This window comes from Anticarsia gemmatalis, chromosome 28, assembly GCF_050436995.1.
Source record: "Anticarsia gemmatalis isolate Benzon Research Colony breed Stoneville strain chromosome 28, ilAntGemm2 primary, whole genome shotgun sequence".
NCBI lineage: Eukaryota > Metazoa > Arthropoda > Insecta > Lepidoptera > Erebidae > Anticarsia > Anticarsia gemmatalis.
Window position 1 is genome coordinate 6,215,794 of NC_134772.1, and position 12,405 is coordinate 6,228,198.

The 12,405-nt window shown below is 40.9% G+C and overlaps 1 protein-coding gene across 2 annotated transcripts in view; it reads right to left on the minus strand.

Moving 5' to 3' along the window:
* Positions 1-3,990: 3,990 nt before the first annotated feature.
* The window catches only part of Sos (Son of sevenless guanine nucleotide exchange factor), a 40,199-nt gene continuing 31,784 nt past the window's right edge, over positions 3,991-12,405 (minus strand). For both annotated transcript variants that reach the window (XM_076132479.1, XM_076132478.1), the window contains 8 exons: positions 12,126-12,197; positions 9,685-9,805; positions 9,234-9,357; positions 8,707-8,785; positions 6,483-6,554; positions 5,610-5,701; positions 4,807-4,886; positions 3,991-4,339 (listed from right to left, as the gene is read on the minus strand). In XM_076132479.1, the coding sequence (XP_075988594.1) occupies positions 4,130-4,339; positions 4,807-4,886; positions 5,610-5,701; positions 6,483-6,554; positions 8,707-8,785; positions 9,234-9,357; positions 9,685-9,805; positions 12,126-12,197 (850 nt within the window). In that variant the 3' untranslated portion in view covers positions 3,991-4,129. The remainder of the gene's footprint in view (positions 4,340-4,806; positions 4,887-5,609; positions 5,702-6,482; positions 6,555-8,706; positions 8,786-9,233; positions 9,358-9,684; positions 9,806-12,125; positions 12,198-12,405) is intronic.

Consider the following 12,405-nt stretch of genomic DNA (forward strand, 5'->3'; position numbering starts at 1 on the left):
AATACAGTAAGGTACGAAGTTATCACATACATATTTGTTACAAATCGAACCTGCTACCCAATGTAATGGTATAAGTCCGACAACTTAGTAGAGAGCCTTGAGCACGATTTTTCTAGATAATAATTAACAATTCTTTGTATTTCTAATATAAAGTATGTGTATGAAACAGGTGACGTCAGCTGTATAAGTCTGCGGGTCACTGATGTTCTACATTCTGTATGTTGTATACCTCCAGCCGCGAACCTTGCGTACAACACTCTCTACTAAGTTTGAAATTTTAACCACTGATTTCTAGTAAAACCGGGTATTTTATATATGTATACAACTCATATTTTAATATCATGTAAATAATTTATCTAATACATAATTGTTTACATAGAATTTTATTTTTATTATAAATATATTTTTCATTTTTTATAAGACCACTTATTACCAGAACTTTACACAAAAGTTGTTTTTAACATCACGCCTGTTATAATCAAAAATGTAGGCAGAGATGTATGAAACACACCCACGTTTCGCCATTAACAATGTTAGTCGCATGTAATAGGGGGCGAGTCTGTTATATACCGGACACGTTACCAAACTCCGGGCTATTATTGAATATATTTAACAAGAAAGTAAAAATTTTCACTTGTATTTATTAGTGTATTAATCATAACGGTTGATTAAATAATACTATACCCGGGTCTTTTCAAACGTGTTCACTACGTGATGTCATTATATCTGTGTCTCTCACTCACTACACATTGTCACATTCACATGATTCTTTTGATTATGACGTAGTGGCATGTTTGAAATGGCCATTTGAATATTATCATCCCGCAGTTAGGATACGAAGTACTTTTCTTACCCCCGGTTTCTGATTACATTTAACGGTAGTTTATCTATTCAATAGCGTTTTAACTCTTTAAAAAAACGCTATTGAATAGATAAACTACCCCTAAATGAGCCTCAGAAACTAAGCATTAACATCGAAATGGCTTAATAAAATTTTACAGGTTGATAAATTACATGCCAAACAATGTTCATAGATCACTTTTACGAGTGAAGCCACGTGTACATATTAGCTTAGCCTTTGTTCCAAGCTATGTTGGAGTCGGCTTCCAGTCTCACCGGATGCAGCTGAATACCAGTATTTTACATGAAGCGACTGTCTATCTGACCTCCACAACACAGTTACTTGGGTTATAACATAATACCCTTCGGAGTGAAGTCATGTGTACTAGTTAGTAATAAGCGGCCTTGTTCAATGTTCTAATACATACATAGAATGGAATGTTCGTATTTATATACATATAAAATATATAAAAGACGCGTTGAATGACTTAGACACGCACTGTTAAATCTCTGACTACAATTAATACAAACTTTACTGTATAAATAGATGTTATTAGAATGCTGACTAATTTTTATTTTTTAATGAAAAACGTTTGTCGTATGTGAGCCCGCTTAAATATTTATTTTTATTCTAGTTTTTAATACATCATCTGTGAACATTTTTACTAACTATCACGGTTCATGAGATAGAGCCTGCTGACAAACAGACAGACAGCAAAGTCTCACTAATAGGGTTTCGTTTTTATTCTTTGGTTACGAAACCATAAATACGTGTAATTATTTTTCACAATCTACTAGACGGACAGAAAAATAAAAATTAGTCATCATTATATAGAGATAAAATTGTTGTTACCTGTTGTTAGGGGTATGTATTTTCTATATATTTGTCTTGTTGTTATATACATATAATGTAGACAGAGACTTATAACACTTCACTTCACTTTAAACTTCTGTTCACTTGAATAGACAGTTTTATTATATAAGGATTTGTGATCATATATTGTTTCGTATAATTTTTTGGAATTATGTACGGGGCAAGGGTCCTCTCGAGTCGGTACTTTCAAGCTTCTGACTACTGTTAACGACTGTCAAAGATCTTCGAAAATGACAGCTGGGACCCACTATTTAACGTACTTTCCGAAACAAGGAGGAACTCTATATCTATAAGACGGTCACCCATCCACAGAACAAGCTCGGCAAGCGTGGCTTAACCTCAGAGATCGATCCGCGCGGCTGTTGTTAACTAAGCCACGAGCTCCTCCTCGTAGAACAATAAATACATGACCATGTAAATCAACATATAATACTATCCATTTACTCTATCACTGTAGCGCGTCGTCGTGTGTCGTGTCGTCTTGTGTCGTGTCGGGGGCCACGGGCGCGTGCGTGGGGGGCGCGGCGAGGGGGGCGAGGGGCACGGGTCAGTGCCGCGCCTTGCCGCCCTCCGCCCGCGCCAGTGACCCCGCCGGCTTGGGGGGCAGCCGGGGGGCCGTCCCTGACGAACTGGAATCAAAGATAATGTTAGTTACTCTCTGATAGTGAGATAAGGTACTAAATATGGCCCACTCTTCACTAGTGGACAAAGGGAGTACAACCATGCGTTGAACCCCTTCAAACTACTGTGTCTAGTTCTTAACACACAGTCGGCACGACATGTTATCTTCAAAAATAAGCTATCTAAACTATAGAATTTAGCTGTTCTTACAATCGACCGTCAACTGTCGTGAGTATTCTAAGTATATTTTTCGACAGTTATTAGTAGTACAATCTGGGTTGTAAGTGGGGGCAGGTCTGTGGATCACTACGCGGGGTATCCAATTGGTGGTACCGCGTCCTGGCCACTTTATGGTGACTGTTAAAGGAACACCATCAGGTTTTTAGAGCGCCTAGCCGGCGGGAGAGCCCGACAGACCCCCGCTTCCTCCCTGGAGCAGGACATGAAGTAATACATTTTCTTGACGTAAAAACCATTAGGACTGGATCACTGCAGCTGTGCGAAGGAGTTGATGAAGACTGCAGCTTTGGCAGGTCGGGATCTGATGCCCCCCATGCATGGGAAGGGGGAGGTGGAGCTGTTGTTGTTGTTGTTGTTGTAGTATACTCACGCGTTGTTGTGGTGTCGCCTCTGCAGTATGGTGGAGTGCGCGGGGCGGAGCAGCTCGGGGGGCGGCGCGGGGCGCGGCGGCAGGGGAGGGGGCGTGGAGCTGTTGTTGTTGTTGTTGTTGTAGTATACTCACGCGTTGTTGTGGTGTCGCCTCTGCAGTATGGTGGAGTGCGCGGGGCGGAGCAGCTCGGGGGGCGGCGCGGGGCGCGGCGGCAGGGGAGGGGGCGTGGAGCTGTTGTTGTTGTTGTTGTTGTAGTATACTCACGCGTTGTTGTGGTGTCGCCTCTGCAGTATGGTGGAGTGCGCGGGGCGGAGCAGCTCGGGGGGCGGCGCGGGGCGCGGCGGCAGGGGAGGGGGCGTGGAGCTGTTGTTGTTGTTGTTGTTGTAGTATACTCACGCGTTGTTGTGGTGTCGCCTCTGCAGTATGGTGGAGTGCGCGGGGCGGAGCAGCTCGGGGGGCGGCGCGGGGCGCGGCGGCAGGGGAGGGGGCGTGGAGCTGTTGTTGTTGTTGTTGTTGTAGTATACTCACGCGTTGTTGTGGTGTCGCCTCTGCAGTATGGTGGAGTGCGCGGGGCGGAGCAGCTCGGGGGGCGGCGCGGGGCGCGGCGGCAGGGGAGGGGGCGTGGAGCTGTTGTTGTTGTTGTTGTTGTAGTATACTCACGCGTTGTTGTGGTGTCGCCTCTGCAGTATGGTGGAGTGCGCGGGGCGGAGCAGCTCGGGGGGCGGCGCGGGGCGCGGCGGCAGGGGAGGGGGCGTGGAGCTGTTGTTGTTGTTGTTGTTGTAGTATACTCACGCGTTGTTGTGGTGTCGCCTCTGCAGTATGGTGGAGTGCGCGGGGCGGAGCAGCTCGGGGGGCGGCGCGGGGCGCGGCGGCAGGGGAGGGGGCGTGGAGCTGTTGTTGTTGTTGTTGTTGTAGTATACTCACGCGTTGTTGTGGTGTCGCCTCTGCAGTATGGTGGAGTGCGCGGGGCGGAGCAGCTCGGGGGGCGGCGCGGGGCGCGGCGGCAGGGGAGGGGGCGTGGAGCTGTTGTTGTTGTTGTTGTTGTAGTATACTCACGCGTTGTTGTGGTGTCGCCTCTGCAGTATGGTGGAGTGCGCGGGGCGGAGCAGCTCGGGGGGCGGCGCGGGGCGCGGCGGCAGGGGAGGGGGCGTGGAGCTGTTGTTGTTGTTGTTGTTGTAGTATACTCACGCGTTGTTGTGGTGTCGCCTCTGCAGTATGGTGGAGTGCGCGGGGCGGAGCAGCTCGGGGGGCGGCGCGGGGCGCGGCGGCAGGGGAGGGGGCGTGGAGCTGTTGTTGTTGTTGTTGTTGCGCCAGCACGAGCCCGAGTACACGGGGGACGCGCCCCCCGCTCCCCCTGCTGTTGTTGCTGGACAACCCGCCGCACACGACGATGACTGGAGGGGAAATAAACGGTGTTATTTAAAGAAATTGTACTTTAATTAATAATAATAAACCTAGCCTTTCTACCAAGCTATGTTGGAGTCGGCTTCCAGTCTCACCAGATGCAGCTGAATATAGTAATTTACATGGAGCGACTGTCTATCGGATGCGATTGTTTCTTCAGTCTATTCTATTAGTCCCATGAATGTCTGTAACAGCACCAAAATAAAGGCACTTGTCCCGCCATGGGACATGTGGGACAAAATATTGCTAATGCTGCTATAACAAATTACTGCTGTTAGAAGTGACATTATCTCATAATGAAACCACACAACAGGGCTAATGGGATAAACCCATTTTTGAGATAAAGTGAAAAAGACATGTCAGCGATTTTGGTGTTTCTGAAAAGATCTTTCTACAACGTATATGCCTTTTATGTGTTTCCCACAGATATAAAGTAACAAGTAAGTGTATGACTCACCGGCGGTAGTGGCGTGGGCGGCGCGGCGGAGTCCCGGCGCCGGCGCGGCGGCAGCGGCGGGGGCGTGCCGCATGACACCGCTGGGGAACACCACAACAATATTGCAGATTACAACTAATAATAAAGGTACAATGCTTATAAAAAAATACTTATGTACTGCAGAGCAATGATAGTCGAGTGGTATAAGTTGATACCTCTCCCGCAAGTGGTCGCAGGTTTCGAACCCGAGACAACAAACTAATGATTTTTCCAAGTTATGTGTGTATTAGAAATAATTATCACATGCTCCAACGGTGAAGGAAAACAACGTGAGGAAACTTTGCATGCCAAAATTTTGTTTAATACATTTATTGAGGGCATGCAAAGTCCCCAACCCTCACTTGGTCTACGTGGTGGACTCAAGGCCTAACCCCTCCCTCATTACGGGAGGAGACCCTTGCCCAGCAGTAGGACAGTAACAGGTTAAATTTACTGCACAAGTGGTCGAATGATCACTTGCTCTAACGATGAAAGATAACATCGTGATTACAAAACCTTACAAAATTTGTTTATTACATAGTTCTTGAAGATATGTCAAAGATCACAACTTGGTCAGATAGGATCTCCCTCATTCCAGGAGACTTACCCAGAAGTGAATCAATGACAGAGGTATTACTTTTATTTTGTTAAAGCATGTAGGCAGGGACCAGAGAACGTCACTTGGTACGATCCTTACAAAGTTCCCTTGCTTCATTCACATTCATACATTGTCATAGAGTAAAGATTTACATAGGTAATGTATACAATGTATATGTAGTACATACGCAGGTGCGGCGTGAGCGGCGGCGCGGGCGGCAGCGGCGCGGGCGGCGACGGCGTGGGCGCGCCGCGGAACTCGAACTTGAACGCCGACCCTCTGTACATACATACATACATACATATATTATAGCACATAGTACATACTAAATAATCAAATGTGTCTATAGGAAAAGGCATAGTGCAAAAATTATGTTTACTCGAATCTCGATTTAACAATAGTTTTGTTTTCCGAACATCATAAAATATCATCATATTCTGCTCAGACTCTCACATGTGTCGTTTATTAACACAATACATGTGAGGTACTACACAATATTCTTTATTTATATTATGGATTATATTTTCCAAAAAGGTATTAGAAAGCAAGGCTTTAAAGTATGAAAACTTGTTGGGTGGTTGACAAATTTAAAACGTCAGTCCGCGGTGACTAGTTACGACTACTTTACTTTACAACCGATATAAACGTTATCCATATGTAGATTAAGATATATATTTAACTAGCTGACCCGCGCAACTTCGCTTGCGTCACATAAAAGAGAATGGGTCAAAATTTTCCCCGTTTTTGTAAAAACAAATACTGGTACTCTGCTCCTATTGGTCGTAGCGTGATGATATAGCCTTCCTCGATAAATGGGCTATCTAACACTGAAAGAATTTTTCAAATCGATTCAGTAGTTCCTGAGATGAGCGCGTTCAAACAAAACAAACAAACTCTTTAGCTTTATAATATTAGTATAATTTTTTTATTAGTAAAAAAAAAGTATAAATAAAATATGGATACTTTTGTTTTAAAAACATTGCAAAATCTCAATTAAATTAAAAATTCTATAGACATTTAAAAGTTATTGTGAAATAATGTGTTGATCATTTGATTTTACCTGTCCCCCTGTACAAGCGGGCTGGCGGGCGGCTGAGGCGCGGGCGAACGTTTGGGCGACACCGCCGGCATCCTGCAAACATACAAATATTTGTAACTACTAGAGGCCGCCTGCGACTTCGTCCGCGTGGAAACCCTTCCCGTGTAAATGCCGATCCCTCGGGAACTACAGGAAAAAGTAGCCTATGTGTTATTCTGGGTCTTCAGCTACCTATATACCAAATTTCATCGTAACGATTCAGTAGTATATGCGTGAAAGAGTAACAAACATACGTACTCACAAACTTTAGCATTTATAATATTAGTAGGACATCATCCTAGGTAATATATAACCACAACAGCTTGTTTTTAGTGTACAATAGTACAATGAGGGCATGCAAAGTCCCCAACCTGCACTTGGCCAGCGTGGTGGACTCAAGGCCTAACCCCTCCCTCATTACGGGAGGAGACCCTTGCCCAGCAGTGGGACATTAATGGGTTAAATTTATTTATTAATACACATATACCCTCTCTATTACATCACTCTCATAGTCCGGTGTGACGAACACGACCAGTGAGAGGTCAGACGCAGGACCATAGGCGACACGTACTCTCCGAGGAAAGGAGATAAGAATTTCTTAACAGAAAAACTGAGGAATCATTTTTAATCCGTCCGGGATACGAACCCAAGACCTCCTCCGCGAACCTTGCATACAAGACTCTTAACTAAGTTTTACTCTATTATCTAGATATTAATTACCACTCTCACTTCAATAACACTAATATTTGTCTAGATTTTATGATCTTATAAACACGTTATTTTCATAATCGTAATATTTATCTTCATCGTATCGTCGACAGGTAACGTACGTATAAATACTTGTATACAAAGTTTAATACTTTTTCTATCACTAAATTGAGCTTAAATTAATTAAATCTTAATTAAATGTATTGTCCCACACTCACCTGTTCGCGTTTATGTATAAAATGAGAGTCGTAATAGAATGATATTGTTTATCTAATATTGCGTTAACCTTGTTATAAACACATACTAGAGTAACAACGCGACTTCTCTCGTGTAAATAACATTTATTTTGAATACCAGCTATAAATAAAGTACTGTACTATTTCCTTTTTTATAGTTCAGTGTCCAAAGGATAAAAACGACAAAATAAAATACTTTACTTTAATGTCTACATTAATAAAATTTGGTCAGCCTCCGTGTCGCTGTGGTTAAGATTGCAGCCACAACACTATAAGCGTGGCACGGACGTGGGTTTGATTCCCACAACTAAGTTATTTGTATGGTCTTCTAGATTGTTGTTTCGTGTCTTAACTTTATTGTACTTTGTATTGTTTGTATGTTTGTAAAAGTCCCGACACGAAAATAATTATTTTGCTTCAATTTTTTTTCGACATAAGAATCGGCCTGTTTTCTTTTGAAAGCCGAAATTAACTTGTTCAGTAGATTCACAGTTTAACGCGAACAAACAAACAAACAGTACATACATACAAACATACATATTTTAGTATAGACACTGAAGCAGACAGCGGTTGGTACACAAAAGTATCGTATTACGTGATAAGTACAAATTATTTAACATCGCAATAATTCAGGTAATGTAATACGGCAATGTGCTGCGTTATCTAATGTCGAATGATTTAGTATGTATCACTAAAATTCTATGTTTATGCCTATTGAGATGTAGGTACTTATAAATTAATTAAAGTCCCCGCGACACAAGAGCAATTCTTAGTGCGGGAGTTGTCAAAAAAAAAAAAAGAAGAAAAAAAAAAAATAATAAGAACGTGCTCACGGTGCTATATTTTTTGTCGACATTTACCGACAATAGCGTCGTGAGCACTTTTTGATTTATCGAGTATAGCCGACCGTGGCGGTCAAAGGGTTAAAAAAAAAAATAGGTTTATTATATATTTAGATGTAATAAGGGGTTTTTAAGGCAACTCCTGCACTAAGAATTACTTTTGTGTCGCAGGGACTTTTACAAACATACAAACAAAGGACACAAAGTACAACCAGACCCGAAACAATTATTTGTGGATCAAATTTTTTTCCGGTCGAACCTACTACCTCTTGACCGTCGGTGCAGTAGTAGTGGCGTAGCTACATCCTTGTGCTACGGAGGCTGTTATTTGATTTTCTAATTCATGTTTTGAAATGTATTGTATATATAAGGGTAACTTTTCAACAAATGAATTAAATTTGTTAATAATTAGTTATGTACCTGAACAAGTCGTGATGTTTGGGGCTCGGCAGCGGTCGATCCGGTGGCTCTGGGGGAGGCTCACTACTCGTCGATAATGCTGGGAATATATAATAGTTGTTAGTTTGTTTGTGTCATAAAATTTGTGAGAATTTCATACCAAAACTAAAATCAGTTCTTTTGTCGATGAACTCGGCCTTGAACGCATTTTTATTTTGACTTAAATATATTTTGAATTAATTTATTTTAAGAATTTACAATTCTATCTTTTGGTTATTTAAACATTTTGTTAATTATTACATCGATTATTTGTTATATACAAAATGTTAATTTTCTTTTTAATAATATTTTTTTCTAAATTAAAAATAAAATAAAAATTTCGATTATGTTTTATAATAATTAAAAATAATAATAATAAATTTATTCAAATAAATTGTAATTTTAATAATGAAATTATGTGATATAAAGTTATTAAAGTATATGAGGATATTTTGTTATATTGGTATTAACACGTGTATGTTATAATAATTGTAAGGTAGTGTACAGACCCTGTGGCGCGGCGGAGGGCGAGGAGGGCCTGCGCGGCGGGGCGGGCGGTGCGGCGCGCTCGTCGGCCGCGCTGCCCGGCGCGCACGCCCCGCGCGGGAGCAGCGGCGGCACGCGCTCCTGCGGCTGGGGACAGTAAGCAGGTTATTACTACTGTCCTGATCCTACTACATATTATTATATAAAATCTTCCCATAGGGGTAGGCAATGACCAGAGAACGTCACTTGATGTGATTCTTACAAACTTCTTTCGTTACTCGGATGGAACCTCAAATAGCTTCGTATGATGAAAAAGTCGGTGGTGAGAAAAAATGACTTAACTTAACTTAACTTAACCTAACCAATCTATAAAAAGTAAGTAAGCAAGTAAATTTTTAAATATATTATATTGATGAAGCTTTTTTTCCATGAACTCAGATAACTATCAGGTCAAATATAACAGTAAGTAGTCACCTGTTCGTGCTTGTCCCGGCGACACGTGGCGAGGTGGTCGGCGGGCCGCGGGTAGAAGGCCTCGGCGTCCACGATGGCACTGCGCGGCGACAGCGCCTTGCGCTCGCACGTGCCCGACTGTCTGCGATATAGTCGGTATATACATTAACTAACTGACCCGCACAACTTCTCTTGCGTCACATAAGAGAGAATGAGTCCAAATTTTCCCCGTTATTGTAACATTTTTTACTGGTACTCTGCTCCTATTGGTCGTAGCGTGATGATATATACCCTATAACCTTTCTCGATAAATGGGCTATCTAACACTAAAATAATTTTTCAAATCGGACCGGTAGTTCCTGAGATTAGCGCGTTCAAACAAACAAACTCTTCAGCTTTATAATATTAGTATAGATATAATATTAGTATAGATATAATTGTATATTATAATATATTACACAAATATTAATCAATATAATTAAAAAATAATCACCAAAATGTATGTACGCTCATAAATATTGAACAATTTAACTTAATTTGATAACTCTTTTTTTAATATGTTTGTGTCTACTACTGTCAGAGAAATTTTTGTATGGGATTGATAGAATTAAAAATGGCATAAAATTGTACTATATCTGAACGAAGTCGGGCCAGCCCTCTAGTATACAGGGTGTCCCAAAACTCAACGATAATCTGAGACCGGATGAAAGGCCAAGTTATACCAGTTCTGGGAAAAATAAAAAAAAAATTCCATATCATATAGTTCAGCAATAATCGACATTTTTCAAAAAAGTTGAAATTCGACACCCTTGGTCGCATTTTCACGTCCTGTGATCACCAATGTCACAATTTCGCTGTGTTTTTTTTTATTTCGTGATCTTCAATAAATATGCTATTAATCGTAAAACAAATTAATACACAAAACATTGTTAATTTAATAAAACAAGGTAAGTTTTAGTGAGTCACGGTTATCAAAAATATCGTTAGTTAACTTTGACGCTTCATATTGAAAAAAAAATGTACTACACTACCCTTGGCAAGTTATATCAAAAGTTGGCGCATTTAATGAAGATTTCAAAATGGTGCAACACTTGCCTCTTTTCTCTCCATTAAAAATGTTATTTTTATTTGAACGAAGAGTATCCTCGCAGATGGATCGAACGCAGTAGTTCAATCTTATGACTTTCTCGTTCCCCCGATCAAAATCCAGTAGATATTTTTGACTGGGAATGCATAAAAGAAAAAGTCTATTCGAAATCAATACAAAATCTATCAGAACTTCGCCAGAAAACTGACACAGCGTCAGAAGAAATAAATGCAAGAAATTTTACTTGACTGGTGAAAAGGTCTTTTGTAAGGCGTTGCAGAGCCTGTATTCGAGCCAGAGGAAAACAATTCGCAATTGCTTTAGTTTAAGGAAAATAATAAAATAAGAACGATGGTTCGTTCATTTTTTTTTTTAATGATTATTACCTATTATGTTTTATTACATTAAATATTGGCTATGGACTGACTCAATTACTTCTTTACTAAAAATAGTTGCTTCTCTCTGGCACAAATACAGGCTTTGCAACGGCGTACAAAAGAGCTTTTCGCCAGTCGTGCAAAATTTCTTGCATTTATTTCTTCTGACGCTGTGTCAATTTTCTGGCGAAGTTCTGATAGATTTTGTATTGATTTCGAATAGACTTTTTCTTTTATGCATTCCCAGTCAAAAATATCTACTGGATTTTGATCGGGGGAACGAGAAAGTCATAAGATTGAACTACTGCGTTCGATCCATCTGCGAGGATACTCTTCGTTCAAATAAAAATAACATTTTTAATGGAGAGAAAAGAGGCAAGTGTTGCACCATTTTGAAATCTTCATTAAATGCGCCAACTTTTGATATAACTTGCCAAGGGTAGTGTAGTACATTTTTTTTTCAATATGAAGCGTCAAAGTTAACTAACGATATTTTTGAAAACCATGACTCACTAAAACTTACCTTTTTTTATTAAATTAACAATGTTTTGTGTATTAATTTGTTTTACGATTAATAGCATATTTATTGAAGATCACGAAATAAAAAAAAACACAGCGAAATTGTGACATTGGTGATCACAGGACGTGAAAATGCGACCAAGGGTGTCGAATTTCAACTTTTTTGAAAAATGTCGATTATTGCTGAACTATATGATATGGAATTTTTTTTTTATTTTTCCCAGAACTGGTATAACTTGGCCTTTCATCCGGTCTCAGATTATCGTTGAGTTTTGGGACACCCTGTATAACATATATCCGATTGCCTCCATGACACAGTGGCTAAGGTCGCCATGCCGCTACCACTGCGTCATTGGGAGGTCGTAGGTTCGATTCCCTCTCGTAACGACTATATGTGGGAGGAGACCCTTGCCCAGTAAGACATTAATGAATAAAATGTATATATTTAATTAAAATAAACATAATTAGCAAGCACTTACAAACTGACAGATCGGTCGTGTCGCGGTGAATGTCGGTCTCGAGGTGACGGCGGCTCGTCTCGCGTACCACATCTGAAAAATAAATGCAATAATGTGTATTAGAAATAATTATCACTTGCTCCAACGGTGAAGGAAAACATCGTGAGGAAACCTTGCATGCCTAAAATTTGTTTAATACATTTATTGAGGGCATGCAAAGTCCCCAACCCACAGTTGATCGGCGTGGTGGACTCAGTGACTAACCCCTCCCTCAGCTGGGAGGAGACCATTGCCCAGTAGT